The sequence below is a fragment of the Echinococcus granulosus genome (assembly GCF_000524195.1).
Source record: "Echinococcus granulosus chromosome Unknown EG_S00075, whole genome shotgun sequence".
Classification (NCBI taxonomy): Eukaryota; Metazoa; Platyhelminthes; class Cestoda; order Cyclophyllidea; family Taeniidae; genus Echinococcus; species Echinococcus granulosus.
The window spans coordinates 39432-59739 of record NW_020170455.1 but is presented as its reverse complement, the minus strand read 5'-3'; the positions used below and the strand labels follow the sequence as shown (position 1 = coordinate 59739).

Here is a 20308-nt window from a genome sequence, read left to right as displayed (position 1 = left end):
AGAAAAAAATTAGCCCCAGCCTTAAGGTATCCGATAGTAAGGGACGGAAATTATGAGATTATCCCGAATTGTATAGACGTAAACCCGATTTTTGTGGTGTCAATGCACTTTTGGGACTCTGATACGGTCCTTCTAGGAACAAACCAATTTATTCGCGTACATCTTTGTCCTTATTAAATGGCTACTTTTTGAATGTTAGCTACATCTACAGTGCCCGATTCATGTCTGGAGGCGCCAGAGGGTAAAGGATCTAGGAAATCTCTGGTAAATGGTCTTCATTGTGCTGATCACCTTTGGTGCGAATGTTTGTCAAAAAAATGTGTTTATTTCATGCAATTCTTCCAAAGTTCACTGACGATGTTATAATCAAATCTGCGCCTATCACCTGGAGAGGCGTCAGGTCCACGTGACTCATTAGCGGGTACTGTTTTGCGGCACCTGGGTATAAAGGTTTTAAGGAAACCATTAACCAGATTAAACCAGCCGATGCTCTACTTCTCACTGCCACTAGCTTTCTACTCCGTTTTGTGTGGAATAATTAAACGCCAAGAAAAGGTGATAATAACTTAAAAGGATACCTTCCGGAGACGAAGGGAAATGAGACGAAGTGCTATGTCCGCAGTAGCCGTTTGACGTGCAAGCGAAGGTGTGTGAACATGAGCACTATCACGACCCTAATGAGAAAATCGAGGCAGCGCACTTTAGAAGGGAGGTCCTTAGTTTTGATGACCTGTGCAGACTCGGATCACTGAGTGTGAGCACGTGCATTGATTGGTCAAGAGAACTCAACTGAAGCGCTGACCGAGAAACGTTTTAAAAGGTTTGGGAGTTAGACAAAAAAAAAGGTTTCGGCTTCTAGAGAGAAGCTTCTGTAATGTCAGAAAGGGAGTATTTTTCTGCCGTTTTGGTGGTTTTTATCATAGATTTGCGGAGGCCTTTATCCATTCATGGCAGTTTATGTGTTCAATCAAACTTGGGCGGTAGAATTCACCAAATTTTTGTATCGCTGTCACTTGTCCACTGTGGTGGCAGAATCCAAAGAGGGTTGTCTAAATTGTACTCTTAGAAAGCATTGCCTTATTCAATGGCAGTTAACCGTCCGGAAGCAATTCATTCGACAATTGAGCGAATATCCGTGAGACGTGGATACTTGAATGACGTCTGCATCACCTTTTTGTTCAGAAGCTGTCTTTAGAAGTCGTAAAACATTTTCATAAGGGGTATCCATTTGCAGCAAATCCTAATCGGCTTGTAATAAGCTAAAGTATGCACTTCAAAATGACATGCACAAAATCAAAGGTAAGTTTTTAAGAAAATAACGACTGCTAAGTTATAACTTTTTCCTTTTAAACTATGTAAAACAGATTATGGTGTCCAAATTTTAACCAATTTCTGCGATATTTTGCATTCTACATAGTCGTGGTCATAGGTATTTGGATATTTGCATGTGCAACACCACTGTGGCCAGTTCTGAACTTTTGAATGTACCCCAAGACAGCGGTTCTACACAGGGGGTTGACGGACACGCATACGAATGTAGATGAACTTGTAGGGACTTGCCTACCAATTTCACGACCTATTTCTACTTGATGTACACAGAATCAAAAGCTACTATGAGACACGCTTCACCTTCGTTGGCTTCAGCACAAAGTGTACTTGATAACTTGATTTCCAGCCTAATTTAAGATTGTGATAGTTGTGTCCTCGCTAACTGCACAGTCTTGTAGGCAAAATACTCGTTCTTTCCGTTGGCATTCAATAAAGTCGCTCTTATTCGACAAGAAACCGCGCCCCCAACTGTGCTCCAATGTGCTTGCACATCAGCTTTCTCACTTTTATTTCGTAATTGCTATTTGCATTCTCTAAACAAGGATTTTTTGGCAGAATTTTGTCTCTTTACAATTTCATTCAGCGAGTAGCGTACTTTTTCTGTTGCCTCGATTTATATCATACAATCATTTATCGCAATCGCCCAAAGCGCATCTGGAGTCATTATTTTCGTTGTGATTTGTATAAAAATGACTTAGTTTTCGGTTAATTTGCATGCAGAAGTGGTGGTTAACTCAAGCCAAATAGGCACTTTTTAAAGGACATTTTCTATCGTTTCCTAAAATATCGTACAACGAATCGTTTCATTGAGGCAAAGTACCACAACGTGACAGAAATTCTTTTAAGTTTCGAAAAAGTGCTCGAAATACTTAGACTGGCGAGTATTTATCTTAGGTTTTAAATTTCATCCCAATATGTTCAATCTACTTTTCTCATAAATAAATTTATTTCACAGCCAGCAATTATTGGACAGAAAATGGAGTAAAATAGTTCTCCCTTGAGACAAATTTTACCACGTAGTTATATAAAGGGCCAATATTGCTGCCGCATTCCGGAGTGCAAGGTTCTCCAAAAATAAAGCTATTTCGCGCATTTACAATTTTTTTCATTTAAATTCGCTTTATGATCAAGCGACTATGATTATTTAGCGAATACTTGGTATGATTATTCTCAATCTCCTACAAGTAAAATCGTTTTATGCAAATTTCTAGATGCTCGCATTTGTGCCCAACATGTTTCCTTCAATTTCTTTATATTTAAACACGCAATTGGAGTAGTGTCCTGTCCTAAACTCTTGACAAATTGTCAGCCTTAGAAGGCATCAATTTCCTTCCGGACTCCTTATCCAAATATGTGACAGTATAGTATAATTTATATTTTGTATTTTGTTCTGAATATGGTAGGATTGCTGAAAATACCACGCCTTTGTTTATTGTAAGCTAGAGGGAACTAAAAAGGTTTTAAAACTTTTTGTCTAAACAACAGTAATCTCACTTTGATGAGGCGATGGCAACATCAAACGTGAACCGCCCCAGCGAGGAGGAGAGGGCGGTCTCCCCTACGCCAATTTGGTGGATAAAAAGTATGTCGGTAGGGTAGTTCCGTCCCTGCCGTCACACAATATTAGGATAGGGACAGATACCTCCCCATGGGCCCATTATTACCAGTAAACTTTACTACGGTATAAATGATAAGGAATGGAAAAATAGTCTTGCAAATAATTTACTAAAATAAATGGACAACTGTCTAAGGGGGGGCCCCATTTAGCAAGGAGTTAGATTTCCGCCTCTCCACGTCGGTGAATAATTGTATCAAAATTATCCTTTGAGCCCCAAGAATGCCTTTTTCCCCATCGCAACTCATGCGATATGACCCACTTTAGTATGGGGCGTCTTTCGAGTATTATAACTACCTCACTTGTTTTCTAGGGGAATTAGTCCACAACTTTAGCCACATGGATGAGCACTCACTTTTGGGTCTTCTTCAAAAAACAGAACTTTTTTTGTTGATAATTTGTTCTTAAAACCCTGGCTTTTTTAAAATGTATTGTTGGAACGAATGGTCTTCTTTTAAGGTGGAGTACCACGCAGTGGCATAATGAAAGTTGCTACTTCAATTGAAATGTTGGTTTATACTGATAAATCACCATAATTCTCTCACAAATTTGCTTTTTCAATTTGTAAAAATCTCTACCGTCAGTGTAGGGATTGCCCCAGCTTCTTCAACTTGAATATCTCATTTTATTTCAACGGTACTGCTTGACCTTTGCGAGTGCAATTTTACCTTCAAGTCCGCAATTGCCAAGTAAAAAATGGAGTGTCTTATTCACTCGAAAAATTGTAATTGCTAATGATATAGGAGAAAATACCTGCATATTTTTGTGGAAAAGAGGAGTACTTTGCGCCTTCAATGGTACGTCTATAATTCTATTTGATTAATTGCTCGATCGTAAACAAAGAAAATGAAGAATAATAGCACCAAATTTGTAAATTTATCTCTTAATTATTTGGTGCTCCCAGTAACTTTTCTCTCCCTGTTGATTCGATTACTACTTTTAAGTAGAAATGGATGAGGATTTCTTCGTTGTACAGCTAAAATGCATTTACTTCGGAGAATGCTTTAGTGAAGACTTTCAAAAATATGTATTTTTTGATGAATTTAAAGTCATGGGAATCATTGAGCTCTCCTGTAATTCCCAAGCCATAACGTTAACAGAAAAAAATATTATCTATTGTATATTAAGATTTCTGCTTACTCAAGATCATGCAATCAAACCAATTAAACCTATTTGAAGTAGCAAAAATTTTTTTAAGGTTTTTTTGCTTATTTTAAGCGTAGTCCTTGTAAACTGTGTTATACTAATCTTGGGGTAAATGCGTCCGAGACTCGCCTCAGTGTGAAGGAACGTCAGTCTTCCACGTGCTGACTTTGCTGAGCAAAAGGTGCGGTGTTAGCATAAGCCCACTATCATTGTCTTCTGTGCTCAGATTAAGAATGAGTGTCTCCATCGCTGCGTTTGCAATCAGGAGGAACGATGGAATATCATTACAAGTGACTCTAGAAACCATGTAAATAAAGATAAAATACAGCAAGGAAGTCAAGGAAGTGTTTTCTTACCTTTTAAGAGGATTTAAAACCTTACATTCACCCGTGTATGTGTGGGTGCGCTAGAGGACTAGCCTGACAACTGACAAAGAAGCATAGGCTCAGGGACTTAAACACTTGCTTCCTTTGTTCACCTCGCAGTCTCGAAAAGAAACGCCAAAGACTTTACACTACCAAGAAAGTTACCTAAGAAGAAAGGCTTTGCGATTTCTTAGAACGAAAAGAAGCAGCTCCATGTACGGTAGGATCAAAGAGATATCTTTGGCATTTATAGATTCACCAGAAATGTCAATGGTACCTACTATGATTACTGAATAAAGATGAAATCCTCTGACAGGCCTCGACAAATCTCATTGTTTTAGCGGTAGCTTAAAACAATTTTTATAAATGTATTGTTAGCCGAAATCTAGAGGTGGCATAATTTCTTGACAAGTTCTACCAGTTTAAATTTACTTGACGCTTTACCCATCTCCTGTGCTATTTGACACCGTCATCCCTTTGATCCCTGACAGCACAGACGAATAAATAAAAGTCCCTCGTTGTGTCTGTACTCCTAATAGAACAATGGAATAAATTATAGGTGTTTATGCTCTACGAAACAGTTACATGGGTATAACCAACCATGCTTACCGATGAACAAAGGAAATAGGCTGTTACTCTTGGTCATCAAAATCTGTGTAACCTTGAAAGCGGTTTCGTATGACTCCGCATTCGGTATTTCAAAGAGATATGGGGTTAGAATTGTGGACAACTACAAAGTAGGGCTCGAATGTCATTCTGTTACAGTGCGTTCCGGCTTCTCTTGTTAGTGCTAATTGCCGTCGAGGTCGCAGTGATAACAACGATGTTGATCATCGAAGCACCGGGCACGGAGCTACGATTCTCCAAGGACCTCATTCGAGCTCGTTTGTGCTGCAACACCAGTCAACGCGGAAATATAATCCCGCTTGGGTTTCCCATCTTTCTCATAGGTCAGTTTATGCAGTCAACACCTCCTTTAGTTGCCAAATGGACCCCTTCAGCGAGTTTTATTTTGAGCAAGATTGTGGTTACTTGATGTGCGGCTTAGCTTGCATGAGACCCGAGTTGTTATCTTTTGAATGAAGTCCATGCCAGCATATAGTGCTATCAAAGAAGGCGTTATCTCCTATCCAAACAATAGACCATGGAATAAATAGTGCATAACTGAAGTGGTGCTTTTACATTTTGCAAATAGAATTTTTTTCAAATGCTGAAAATAAGTAAGTAGAGTTACTGTTTAATGGAGTTTTATTTTGGTGAATTGTTCGATGTTTATTTTATTATTCTGATGGCGTTTTTTGAATTTAAGTTAAGCTGACACAAGTGCAGAAGAGATGTGACTGAAGATTTCCAATTTTGCTTCATATTTACCACATAAACCACTCATATTTCTTGCTAGAACAAAAGTAATAGAAGTTAAAAGCGACAAAGTTAAAGTACGGGAAAACAGCATCTGCGCTTTTTACTAAAAGTCATGCATTAGTTTTATTCTTTGTGGAGGAGTACAGAACATGGAGCACATTTCAACACCACTAAAAACGTTTTTAGGTATATCCTTAAGAAAATTATGTTAGGGCCCAGATGCATGTGAAGGTGATGCTTTTGTTCACCGGATCTTCTTCACTTTCCAAGTAAACCATACCTAAACGGAAGAAGAAGGGACGGGAGGCTATAGGCGTGACCTTCAGCCACGCCACCAAAAGGGAAGTTGAAATGCCTGAGACCTAAGACCTACGTAGCTGAATGCCAAGTCCATTAAATATGAAACCGTTACATATTCTCATTCCTTCTCGAGCGTCAGTCCTCCACCTCGATCATCCCCATGCAGTTAATGCCTAGTAAACCACCTACAGGTCAGAAATGGTCGCCATAAAAATTTCACTGAGAGGTGAGGACTCTTGGTCCCACCGCCAATGACACACTTTGTCGATTTTGTTGTATTGGAGCTTTGACAACTGACTGGATGACACCCTTAAACGAGCGCATTTCCTACAGAAACCTTTCTTTGTAGGAAGATTTGCCTTAACCTAGACATAGTGAATGGGAACGTAATCAAACGGAGCCCCAAGGCACTAGTGATTTACATCTGTTCTTCTCCGTCCCTTTGCCCAGCTGTTGATCTGGGACGGGGTTAAGTACGAGAGTCGCGAAAGGACTGCCATTTGTTCACGTGATTCGTAGATCATGTAAGTACCGTAGGCACCTCAATACTGGACTTTTTAAATCGTGCAGCAAGATTTTGATCCATTTGTTTCTTGCCTTCATGCAAAGCATGTGATCGGGTGACTGTCAAAAGTGGTTATGCTCTCGATCCTTCAATAGCTCTTCTGCTGTTTCTCTAATGATTCAGCCATCTGAAGCAATTTTCTTAATTTTTTTAACAGTAAGACTTGATAATCCGTTAAAAGAATACGAATATTTACTTAATTTGAGCGGGTTTGCTTGCTCATGCGGCCAATGTAGATTCACGAGCCTTCTCTCATGTCGTGATAAGCCATAGTAATGTGGAAAATTTCGTAGTCAAAATAAAGAAGTACTGAAAAGCTCTGCTGTCAAAACAGGAATGCTAACCACGGAGACTGAAGCGACTGGCTAGTTAAGGCGCCAGATGAACGGACGTCAAATTATTAAAAATCCACAATGAAATGGTCAGCAGCACTGAAAGGTTAGATTTTTTGTGATTTCGACATTAAACCTTGCTTATCAGGCTTTAGGGATATCGCAAAACCGGAGTACGTTTAAACGCAAATGAGCCTGCCTTGGAAGACAGAGATGTTTGCACTTAATCTCTGAATTTTTGTAAGGAAAATGTTTTTCCTCAAAATCTGAAACTTCTAAGGCATGTTCCTCTCTTAATTCTATAAACAAAGTCAGCTGAAAAAGCTGAATCTCTTTCACTACCAGGTATAATTTTACTGGAAGCGAATGTACGTGCAGCACCCCAAGTCTTTCCTGAAGTCGAAAGGAGACATAACAGCGGAAAAAAAATATGCATTGTCGAAAGCCATTCCATCTAGCAGAAGTTCAAAGTCGGAGCCCTAAGTGTTCCCGTGACCAAAACGAAGAGTTAAGCAAATAGTCAGAGCAGTGCAATGTGTTGCTCATTGTCTAGAGTAGCATCAATTTTGTGAAATTTTAAGCTTTTGTTCAGGCGAAACTGGCACAAACAAATATACCATCTGAGGCATTGTAGATGTTGAGCACCGCTATATGAAATATTCCAAAATATTTAGCCTCTTAATGCCCTCAAGATCTCAGATTTTAGAAAAACACAAAACTTTCCATCGCGTAAATTATTTTTTGCCCAAATCATTTGATGAAGTTTAAAGGCTAATTGAAACTGTTCATTCAAGCGCCTCACATTAAATATTAAGAGCATAGAATAACTCCAGCTTGGTGTTAAGTAAATCTTAGGTGAGAAGTTGAGTCTCAGTATGCCAAATGTCAGATCAGATCATGAAAGGTTTTCATGTCGTAGTTTTTTGGGATCATTTCAAAGGGCGTTCTGATAGCTGACCTTTGACCTTTAAACGAAGTGTGCCATCCAAATGCAATCCCCAAGGTTGAATATGTTCTCAATTTTTTATTGAAATAAGTCGATTGACGTCTTAACTTTTCATCTGCAAACAATTTCACAATTGTTAAAAAATAGTTAAATCGGTAGATTAATTAACGCCCCTAAAAGAACACGGAGGACTCTTTGCCAAGTCAAGTAATTGATGATCAAAAACATCGCAATTGGTAGGCTTTTGGTAGAGCACCAAATCGTTTGAGGTCAAGTCATGAGTTGTGGACCTCATAAAAACTACAATCTAGCCTTTATGTGGAGGATAAATGCAGCCAGTCTTCTTAAAATCCTTCAGCTATGTGCACCATCTACGCCATAAAGACACGCAACCTGCCGCATAACTTCAATGAGGCCAAATTCATCGGCTTCACTATGTACACCACCTGTGTCCTCTGGCTCTCCATCATTCCGGTCTACCTATCAGGGTACAAGACTGAGGTGACCCTGACCCTCTGCATCAGCATCTCCGCCACGATCGCTCTGATGGTGCTCTTTGTGCCAAAGACCTACATCATCCTCTGTCGACCGGAGAAGAATTCGCGCATGTCATTCGCCACCGCGAAGGATATTCGATGCCACATGGGAGTGCTACAGACCAACGTCAACACTAAGGACAAATCAAAGAAGTTATTTGGGAAGAAGTGAGTCGTCTGCTTTATCTCACTCGCGGCCATCAACGAAACATGTGGCATCTCGATCCTCCCATCAGTCATATGTGCCTTTTACCAGTCTATGCTATTTAACTTTACCGAATTCTATCAAAAACCGGCTGGTTGAGAGTAAAGCAATGGCATAGGCGTGGGACAAACATGATTTGAAAGTTGATTGTTCATTTTTTTTTACCAGCACTTTAAGTTTGTCAGGTAATTTAAAACAAATTCCGACATTTTGCAAAAGTAGCGCCTCTGGGCAGTAGTGGTTGATGTTCTAACCAACGTTTCGGCCACTTGAGCGTGGATTACTGTCTGTCCGTAGCCAAAGTGTGGTGGAGGAGTTTTGCCAAGGCAGCTCTTTTCAAGAGGGTTTTAGTTGTGTATAAAATACGAATTTTTCACATTTTACCCACGGAAATGTAATGGGATTATCCATCATTAGGGAGGCATTTTAGGTTCCCACGAATGTGGATTCTGGGAGTTGGTGACTGGGTTTTGTGTAACGCTAATTTCCAATAGTGGGTCTGAGATCATCAAGGTAGAATTCATTTGCGCAACTCAAAATCTTCTTATCAATAGCGAGTAAAAGAATAAAGAGGATTTTAATTTCAGAGGTATTCAAATTGGGACAATATTTTATGTCAAACACTAAAGTGCAAGAGTCCAGTAGACTGACCTACCCGCATATACTGCATACAAACTTTAGTAATTAAGCAAAAATAAAAAGAAAGTGATTTGGTAGTGGACTAATCACAGAGTTATGCAATAATTTTACGTGGTATGATAACGAGAAAGTGGACGATTGCTGAAAGCTCCTTGAAGTAAGTCACGTGTCGATTTCTCCCGCACTGCAGTCTCTCATCCTTTCTCTATGCTACACAATCTTGCGAACACCTACTTTGCAAAACACAACGCCTCTGGAAGTCAGGCCATAATCCGGCCACCACTATCGTCCCCTCTGTTCCGCTTCTCCAACGCGATTGCATATCTGTCCACTGACTAGTTCACCTGACCTCACTGTACCGACTGTTTCTGAGGCCACTTACTTTACCCACACCCCATACTGTCTTTCATCCAATTGTATCAAGAGAGCCGACAGAACGCGGTTGTAGTTGTTTGACTTTGAGCAGGCGAACCAAACCAGCTGTGATGAAGAAAGCCGTCCACAATCCACTACACACACCTACATACGTGCAAACAGGAACACGTGTTGACACAAACGCATAAATACGCATGGACCTCCAGAGGGAAAGAAGGGAGGAAGCATTATCTTGTAGGGATAAAGTAATGCTTACCTTGGACGTGTAAGTCACGTGGGTGGTGAGTAAATTGAGCGGAAAATATTGATGACAAACTGTCTTGCTTTTGGAACGTCGGAGGTCAGAGTCATTGTCACCACAATTAATTCAGTAAACTATCCGAAACAGCGCGTTGTTGTAAAGTGGATGGTGGAAGTAAGAATTACGATGACCTCTGGGCGGTTCATTGTAATCTGTTAACGCATGACAGATTGGCAGAACGCAGTTGCTTAGTCCTTGTCACGACTTTTCTTTCCCAGACGATGCAACTGAAATCCAAGTTTTTTTTTATTGTTCACATTAAACTATACTGCGAGTTCTAGCTCACATGTTGCGATTTTCTACAGCCTAAAGCAAACCATTGTAGCAAGTCATACCGAAAACGGTGCAAGCTTCTATGTCACCCAGTAAATTAACACACTAGTTTGCCTCATTTTTGTGTCATAATTCGACTCCCAGGCCAGTAGAATGGAGCGATGTTGGGATAGAGGCTTTTAATGCAGTCTGAAACGCGTCTGATGTCACATTTATTGTAGGGAGATGAATTCCGATGGAGCCTCGAAGTGAGCCCCGGCACAATATGCAGGGTTCAACTGAATGGGGTATTAGAAGGCCATCTGCTGTGACTAGTTGACTCTCTTGAGACTCAATCCCAAGACTAATTTTGCAAAATGGAAAAGAAAAGTGTGAAGGTGTGGCACTGTTCAGTGTTACGTGGATCCCCTACTAACAGCTTTGAAATGTCCAAACAAACCGAATTCGTAAACCTTAATCTCATTTTCGTTTCAGAATCATCCAACTAATTTTATTCTATTTTTGAGTAACAACAGAGTGCTTGATTTTTGAAGATAATGAATCCTTTTTCATTGTACTACTTGCCTTCCGGCCCGAATGGGTGCGGACAAGAGGATCAGGCGTGTGCACCCTAATCAAGGTAAGCATGGACACTTTACACCGCAGACTGTTGGCACTCAAAAGAAGAAAATACCATTCGTATGGTTGGGGAAAAGGCGAAAGTAAACTCCTATTGCATGGGTTGAAACAAAAATCCGGAGTTACAACGTCCGATACTTTACCATTAATACCTTTGGACTAATAGGTGCGCCCAATACGTAGAGTTTTAGTAAAAAGTCAGGAACTTTTCTCATCAGCTGCAAAGAAGGGAAGTTTTTAACCCATAATTTAAAAAAAAGGCTTAAAATATACGTCTGCGAACCGCATTCCATGTATGTAGCATCCTGCGCTTCTAATCCAACCAACCAAGCTACAGGTCACGTGAACCACCTTCCTGACTACTTTATGCAGAGTAGTTACAACAAGTTTTGCCACAGGTAGAATACGTTGACTTTAAAGCAATAAAGCAGGTGTAGGATATTCCTGACCTCAAAATAATTATATTTCATAGTTTTTAAGCAGGAGTTCGACCAATCAAAACCAGTAGTGGTGATTGATATCACGGGAGGTTGTTGAAACCCCACATTCGAAAATGAAAATTTTTTAACGTGATGGGTTGTTTTCCAACTCTGGTTTTGACAGCTTTCTCTGTAAGCCACGAGATAAAGAAAAATCAGGCGTGATTTCCGTCCTCTCCCTTTGTCAATGCAGAATGTAATTTATTGCCCTGTGGGACCGACTTCATCTCTGTCCGTAAGGAAGAAAAAAGCTCTTTGGGAAATTCGCATCTTATTTGAGAAAGGCGAGTTGGCAGAAAGCACCACTACGAAGTCGTTTGCATGTTTGGCGCTGCCAATGCATCATTCAAGCATGGGTGCGTCAGGTTCAAGTCGACCCTTTATTTTCGATCATGAGAAACTACACGTCGCCATCGCCTGAAGTTATATTGCGATTACAGTGACGAGAACACTCAGTTTAGTTTAGTATAAGTGATGAAACGGACTTCAGTTACATCACTTGGGAAAGGGCAGTCGTAATGGAGGCTAAGCAACTGGGCTCTACTAATCAGACACGCATTGAAGGATAAAAATAAGCCCTTAAGAAGTCATTTTACTCTTCGCTTCTTTCGCCTACTTAATACGAACACACTGCTTTAGATGGATCAGTGGATGCTTTATGGTGCGAATGGTTCTGACTTCTGACTTCTCTCTCCTTACCTACCTACATCCCTCCTTCCTGTGCGTGTGTGTATGTGCTTATGCATCAGTGCCTTCATGTGTGTGTGCGGTGTATTGTAAGCCGTGGGTTATAGATTGTGGACGGCTTTCTTCATTATGGTTGGTTTAATTCTCTTGCTTAAGGCCAAACCAATGTAACTGGGTTCTATCTGCCCTCTTGATACAACTGGATGAAAGACAGTGTGGGATGTGTGTAAGGTAAATGGCCTCAGAAACAGTATGTACAGTGAGGTCAGGTGAGCCAGTCGGTGGACAAACATGCGATCGCGTTGGAGAAGTGGGATAGAGAGGGAGATGGTGGTGGCTGGATTACCGCCTAACTTCTGGAGGCATTGTTTTGTAGAGTAGGTGTTCGCAAGATTGTGTATCATAGGGAAAGGATGAGAGACTGCAGTGTGAGGCGAAATCAGCGCAGCAGTCCTACAATTCCTCACGAGAATAACGTGCTAACTTACTATGGTGCCTTATTCAATTGAAAAAGCACTATCCTGTTTTAGCATGCGATTTGTTTTTCAAAACACAGACGCATTGTTGTCCTTGTAATTGACAGATTTATACTCTAACCATTCTCTTCAAACCTTTTGATTGTTAGGGGTAACCCCGTGGGAGGCAGAAAGTCCTCTGGCTACACCGAAGTGGTGGAAATGGCGAGTGACAGAAAAATCTCCTTGCTCCCACCATCCCAGCCACCAGGAATGCAACCCAAAGCATCGCATGATTTGACAGCACCATCGGCAGAAGTCTCCTCACCTAGGATAACGAATGGCAGTCCCGGTGGAAAAGTTGATGATGCCTGTCGAGGGTCCTCAGATTCAGTCCAAGTTTCTTTGGATGAGAACAGACAACGGAAGTCATTTATTCGACGGGAAAAGCATCTATTCCCACCGCGGATGAGGCCATCGATGGTAGATTTAAGTCTTCTAAGGAAGGATAAATAACCCAAGTTCTAATCGGTTGGTTTTCGTCTTGTAGAAAGCTGAGGCGATCTGCCAAACTGACTGGAGTCTGCCTCCAGGAGGAGAACTGGGGTTGGCTGAAGCTGAGGACCTCTCCACGGGATCGGAATCCAATAAGAGGCTGTCAAGCTTCTCATCGGAGTAATCGTTCCATAACATCCACTATCGTCGAAACATTTACATATCATTTGAACTGGTTAACATTGCTGATTTGTAAATGCGTTTGCGAGGCAAAACTGTGCTTTCAATGACAATCAAGATTACGTTTTGTTGCAGTTATACTCTATTGGAATGCGGACTCTTTCATTCAATAACCCCATTCCTTATTCACTTTTCCATGATATGCCATGGAAAGCGCAACCTTTACCAACAACCAAAGGCAAACCATTAAGTTCCAATTCATACTGAAGTTAGATACCGGGGTGTGGGATGATTATAATGACAAAAATTAGTATTTAAATATAATACTAACGAAAAATATTAAAGTTTTGTGGCTCAAAACAAACACTTGGGCCAAAATTTTTCTCTTCATAATCGTTTCGTCTGCGGAACCAAAAAACATTTGTGTAAATCAATCACATATATCACAAAAGTTTGTGAGGTAATTGTCTTCATGCGTCCCATTTCATAAAGCACAGCATTAAGCTCTCTAGCTTTACAGTCTACTACAAAGAAATCAATGCGCAAATAATTTGAATTCGTGAAATGGTTTAATTACCTGCCTTACCAAGGCAAATTTGTTTTTTTGTTACCCATTGTTTGAATTTTTCGTTTATGTTGTAATGCTGTGCCATCTGCTTGAGTCGAGGTTTGGTGGTTTTTTAACCGTGTAGGTGTTGCAATGAATCTGAAGGGGCCAAATGTATCAGAAGTTTCCTTTGCTTTACAAATGCCTCCTTTGAGTACTGACGAGACACTTCCACCAATAAATCCAGGTTTGCTTTCCTACTAACATTTACTTCAGCATTTTCACCAGTCCCAATCCGCCGAAGGAAAAGAAAAACCTTTACGTCAAACATGGCTTCATCAGCTCTTAGAAGTGAAAGAAAGAGGTCATACGAGCTGCTAGAGAAGATACTTATGGCTAAACAGGAGGTCTTGAATGACCAACAGTGTCAACTTGATTTCCTTAAGAGCAAAGTGTGTGCCTTAAAGGAAGATAATCGTATGCTAAAGGCACAAGGCCATGTTCAAGCTGCCATTATTGAAAAGGTTTTCAGATTCGGTCCTCTATTTTTTTACGTTATTGCTGTTCTGCCTAAAATTTAATGAGAATTAAGAGTTCGGTTCTTACATTTATTAATCCCATGGTGGATACGCGTTTCATCATAATGACACTTTTGATCTAGTTAGACGGAAAGAATGCGAGGCTGCCAATGCTGATGAATAGTCAGATGGAGGAAATAAGGGTTTATCGTGAGCAGCTGAAGCGTTTGAAGGATATTTTTGTTCGCACAAATAAGGCTATGCAGGAGTCGGAAAGTGCTCGTTACAGAGCCGAGGAGGAGCTGCAGCATTTAAGGGACCTCGCTTTTGAACAGAATCTGCCGGAACGTGAGGAGCTGGTCTCTGCTTTGCAGCAGCTAAGGGAGGAATATGAATCCATTGAGAGGGACAAAGTGGTCAGTTTTGGGACTCTGTGCCGTTTTTAAGTTCCGATGCTTCCGATTTTCTTATGAAACTGACGTGATGTTGTTTCATCTTCTTACTGTGTTCAAGTCGTTCTTTATTTTTAATGACTACTTTTGCTTTTTACCTTTATTATCAAATATTAAGTTTGTCACATCGAGTACTATCCATTGACCGATTTGTTCCTTCGGAATGATTTAAATTATCTTAAGTCGTCGTCTCAAACTCATTTGCCGTGTTTTGACAAATTTTAGTGAGATGCTTAAAATACAAGCCCAGGTTTGTTAAATCACAGTCAGAACACTTTTGATGACGCATATTTAGTTAATTATTCCTATCCAAACTCGGTTAACAGGAAATAATTACACTCTAATGCCTCCGGAGCCTTATTTTTCTCGAGGCATTACTAGATACCTACTACAAATTTTTCTAGTTGTCCGCCATCTTGACTCAGGTGCAGTTTACCTTCAACACGTTATTCATGCATTTGCTTCTATGCAGACCAACCATTATGGAATATTCTATACTCTGCTTCCATAATATTCACTCGAAACTGCGTTAAGCAGTAAGTTATAATAATTAGTTTGGAATTTCCGAATCAACCCCATAAACATGACGACGATAAATATTTTGACGCTACTATTATTTATAAGAGTGAGTGTACCTGCTTGGTCTATATAAATCTTAACAAATCTGATATTGTATCATCTTCTATCGACTTTATACCTTATTCCACAAGCCCTGAGGTTGTTAGCAGACCAATTTGATGAACGGTTTAAATGCCGTTTTCTTGAGTTTGATCCTATACACCAAATCAGTTAAGTTCATGTTTGATGCTAATCTTATTAGCCCAAATCTTTGTATTTACAGCTGCACATTTCATTAGTATTCTTCGTCTCTTAACAATCTCTTATTATTTGTATTTGGCCCATGTTACCTTTGGCGGGTCCTTCCCTCGTCTCTTTTTTGTCTGGTACCATTTCATTTACCTGTTTACTTTACAGTACTAACAAAAGTAGGCGTGGAACTTCATTCCCATTCATGGCATTCTTTAAGCTCAAATCGGTGAAACTTAGGCTTTAAATACTCGGGATAGCATGACCACAAAACGTAACGTTCACTGCGATCGAACAGTGACATGAAAAGTCTGTATTGAGCAACTGCCCCAAGACTTTGAATACAGACCTGCGACCTTAAGACCTTGCATAAAAAGTGGCGTAGCGTAATATGACCTTTGGTTCTTGCCACCCTCCAATGATGTATACGGAAAAGGGAATCATTTTGAAATAGTCTGCAGATGCTCTCGGTTGTTGTTTGCCCCCAAGGTGGATTGAATCTTGCTTAATTGAATACCGGATTTTATTCAGGAAGCGCTCTGTTGCAGCTCTCGTTAGCAATAGCCGACAGGGGTTGGATAAATTCAACAACTATCTCGATGTGAAAACAGCAGTAACGATGCCTTTCCTGTCTGTAAGGCTCGCGATAAATTTGTTCTTTGCATGCATCAAAGCGTTCTGCCTTTCATTCGTTTTCGGTATCTTCCCCTCATAGTTTCCCTTATCCTCCCCACTTCTGTTTACTTCTCTAACTGCCGACTATTTTGCTCGCGTTGTAAAGCTCCCTCTTGCCCTCTAGGCACTGGAGAAGTATGTTCACAATCTGGAAAAGAACCAGCGATGCGAGCGCACACGCCTATTGCGACAACAGCGCGACCTGCAGGCCAAATGCGCCACACTGGCCTCCACCGTGCGTGGTTTGCAGACGGATCTGCAGGAGAAGCAACGGATGCTGGAGGCACATGCGCAGCGTGGCAGGAGTCGATCCACTGCTCGAGGGACTGCCGACGCCACAGCTGTACAGATGCAGCCACCTCCACAACCGACTCCGTCACCGCATCTGGTGAAGACGGTGAGAGGAGTTTTGACTTTTTGCTACTTCCAATAATGAAATATTCGTAATCTACACGCAATTCTGATTGCATCCGCCTCTTTGAACACACTTCACCACCTTAGTGCTGAAGCTGAAACTCGAAGTGAATTTTTGCTCTGATTTGCCCATCATAGCCATCAAGGGGTTGCGTTAACAGTCAGCCATTTTGACCTTAAAAGTACGTTTAAAATAAGCCAGGATGGCATTACTACTTCCAGGAATGCTAGTCATTCCGGCAACTTTCGTCTCACTTAAACCATTGAAGCTTGCAGCGAACTCAAGTACCATTCCCTCATCTCTATTTCGCAGGAAACGAAAATCAAGGCTCAACTGAAAACCACCAATCAAATGGATGGATGCACTTCTCAAACCGACAGTAAGCCCACTTTACACCATCGCAACGAAATCCGTTCGTAATCTACTTGATTTGGTTAAATGCGTATCCTTAAAGCCCCGAAAAGGAATGTAAAATCCTCCACTCGTCCAGCAACAACGATTTTGAGCGTTGAACCACGCATATCAAATGAGGTGTTCTGTCGTCCACAAACCGTTGAACCGACTTTGGATCTGACGAAAAGGTATATTTGACTATGCATTAAGGGAGTGCGCAGCCTTAAATAAAATATCATTTGGATTTTTGTAATGCCCTCTCAGTCAAATTGTGTTTTAGTTTTATATGTTGATTTAGGCTTGATCCTCTCAGTTTGCTATTGAATGGTCGACAGTTAAATTGTGCGGACAAGTTTATCTTCACCCAAACAATTCATTGCTTGCTTACTTAACCTTTATTTCGAGGCTTCCGAAAGTGTTTTTTTTAAATAATACACTTTTTCCTTAAACTAAGTGTGTTTAAATTCGCGACTATTCATACCTTCTGTCAATGATTTTCGAAACCACTCTACTTATATTCTGCCTTCAGTAGCTGCCTTGGAAAAAGCCATGATTGCGAACTGGCAGTTTTGAAAGCTAGGGAAAACTTGGCTCGTTTGGTTGCAGAGGCAAAAATCAAGGAGGAGGAGGAGGAGGAACCTATCATGTCAAAGAGGGTATATTGGATTGTCGTATTCACATTATTTTTGTCGTTTTTGTGAGAGATCTTTGATTGAGTTATAGTCAACTGTCAGGCATGACTTGAGGCATCTATTTCATTTTTTTCTGTAAGTTGGATTAGGCTTTGAAGCTTCAAGAGTTTACCTCTCATTTGGGTTCGTCTTAACATCTCTATTTACGCCTTTCTCTTTCATCTGAAGAACGAGTCGAAAGCTGCTCCCCTAACCACCATCGTCGGTGCGCAGTCTTACGAGGACTGGCCAGAATTTGAGGTTGCCGAACCACTCAAAATGCAACCACTTCCACGGCCCGTGAAAGTCCAGAATGACATCAAGGCGATCAAGAAAGCTGGTGCTACGGCTGCTAGAGGCGACTCTATAGAGGTAGGAGGGTGACAAACCCAGCTAACGGATAAAACGACTCAAATATTTCTTCTTTTTCTTCAGGTCCCAGAGGCGCTTCAAAAGTCACCAGCCAGTACAGTGCAAGAAAAGTCTATGACGGTCATTTCGGATCTAGTACGTGAAATGACGGTAGCTAAGGAGAGGCAAGACGAATTCCAGGCAGAAAATGCGGACAAAAATGAATGCTCTGGTGTTTGCTCTTCAGTCATTTCAAAAACTATAGGAGATGGGGACAGTGTGAAATTAGGATCAAAAATTCTGCAAGGTAATCCAAGGGAGAAGAAGGCTGTCCATTCAAAGGTGAGTAGCGATAAGAGTTTGGCACATCTCATCACCCTAGCTACTCCTAAAAGTAAGGCTGCTTTATATGCAAAGAGAAGAGATAAAAGGCTCGTGGCAGTTTCCTAACCATCATTCCTGGGGCTCCCAATCTTGTTTAATTACCTTGTACTCAGTTACCGGCAAGTTCTAATATGGTTTTTCCTCCACTAGGAGTCTCATTCACAACACCCACATCCGACTGCCGCCAACGCAATCACAAACGTCGATAGCAACAACACAAATAGCGCAGAAACCGCCGGCAACACAAGTGGCACTCGTCTTGCCTCCAAACTCTTCGATGCTCAGGCCAAATCTGCACCACCCAACACCTCGTATGCTTCGCTGAAACAAAAGGTAGTTTGATGGGCGAAGTGGGCTTCTTTGATTTGATTAGTGCATTTACACAATGCTGCTTGGCTATTGGCTAAACCGGTACGATTAACCAACCACTCACACCAACATTGTATCGTCCTCTCATGTATGGGAATCGGCTTGGGCTTTTATAACGCTTGAAGAAAACAGCTATATTAAGTCGTTTCAACGTGTACATTATTCAAACTACGAGTAGAGCATTTTTAGAACGAGATTTTGATAAGGAAATGCAAGTAAAGAAAATTGGCGCCCTTCTGATAATTTCACATGTTAATTCTCTTCTTTGTTCAGTTTATTGGTCATACCGATTCACTTGATTTAAATTTGCACGACCTCTCAATTCTAGCTGTCCCAAAAAACGAGGATAATGCCGCATTCGACATGGTTAATTCCCATTTATTTTAAACTTTGAAATAAAAATTTGATTTTTCCAGACCGAAACATCCCCATCTCCGGAATGTTTGACTACACGGGATGAAAAACAGTGAAAGACAAACATAACTTATACGAAAAATACACGTAAGATAAATAAGGTGAGCCACTGCATTCCTCATGAGTAAGCACTGATTAAGCGTTTGAGTAGCATATGTTCTATCCGCATTCTAAAGGTGCTTTTCTAGTGGAAGGTTTTCCATAATTCCTAATCATTTAGATTCCATTTTAGCCTGGTGCAGCCGTTCAAATGGATGATGAGCTCGAATGTCATCATGTCACCGGGCTTTACACTGAACCGTCCGTTCATTGATGCCACGATGTAATTCGAAGACTTTTTTTCCTTTCATTTTAGGGGAAAACCTTTCGCAAAGTAAGGGCGTAAGTAGAAAAGCAAGTCAGGGAGGAGCGTCAAGCCGTTTTTTTCTACTCAGGCTGATGTCTGACCGCATTGGTGAATCGACCACACTCAGTCAAGCGGGAATCGTAGATAGACGCTTGTACGGGCGGTCATTTCTGCTTTTATTTACGTTCGTTTAGGAAAATAAAAGTGGTTACCTGCCCTCTCCCGCGTGTCTTACTCCGCGTTCTGACCAGAGTATTTTTTGATCATGGTTGGGGATTGGACACCCATTTAAACGTTAGAGGTGCTACTTTCCATTCTTGACTGAAAGGCATGTAATTAAATAAGTAGTCTCCGCGCCTACTATAATTGGTGTCTACAGGTTAAAATCGTTCTTTGAAACACAATATATATCAAAATCTATCTGCTGAGTAGAAGAACTTGTTGCGAGAATCCTACCTGTCAAATGTAGAGGGACATACGGTTGGGATGTCAAAGTTTTGTGGACAAATTACTGTGCATCTCCATTACATCGTCAAAATTATCTCACCGTAGGTCAACGGACTTCCTAAATATTAAATTCTGCGTTTTTTACATGGGGTAAAGGGATAAGACAGTATGCTTTTCACAAGGAAAAAAAACAAACCAAATGTATCAGTTGTGAAAGAATATAACATTACTACCTAACATCATCCTTCAGTGAGATATAGGATAACTGAGTTCCGATTCCATGGAACAATTTATCCCTGAAAGCAAACAATCAGGA

The 20308-nt window shown here is 40.8% G+C and overlaps 1 protein-coding gene across 1 annotated transcript in view; it reads left to right on the top strand. All coding sequences in view use genetic code 11, as the record gives it.

Moving 5' to 3' along the window:
* The window catches only part of EGR_07340 (Metabotropic glutamate receptor 5), a gene marked incomplete at both ends in the record, with an annotated part of 20251 nt that extends 739 nt beyond the window's left edge, over positions 1-19512 (top strand). Inside the window, 15 exons of the mRNA XM_024496589.1 lie at positions 2833-2919; positions 5244-5405; positions 8319-8664; positions 12699-13011; positions 13079-13203; positions 14100-14274; positions 14412-14684; positions 16327-16599; positions 16930-16996; positions 17072-17198; positions 17543-17666; positions 17871-18053; positions 18117-18374; positions 18567-18749; positions 19432-19512. Of these exons, the coding sequence (XP_024348968.1) occupies positions 2833-2919; positions 5244-5405; positions 8319-8664; positions 12699-13011; positions 13079-13203; positions 14100-14274; positions 14412-14684; positions 16327-16599; positions 16930-16996; positions 17072-17198; positions 17543-17666; positions 17871-18053; positions 18117-18374; positions 18567-18749; positions 19432-19512 (2777 nt within the window). The remainder of the gene's footprint in view (positions 1-2832; positions 2920-5243; positions 5406-8318; positions 8665-12698; positions 13012-13078; positions 13204-14099; positions 14275-14411; positions 14685-16326; positions 16600-16929; positions 16997-17071; positions 17199-17542; positions 17667-17870; positions 18054-18116; positions 18375-18566; positions 18750-19431) is intronic.
* Between the last annotated feature and the right edge of the window lie 796 nt (positions 19513-20308).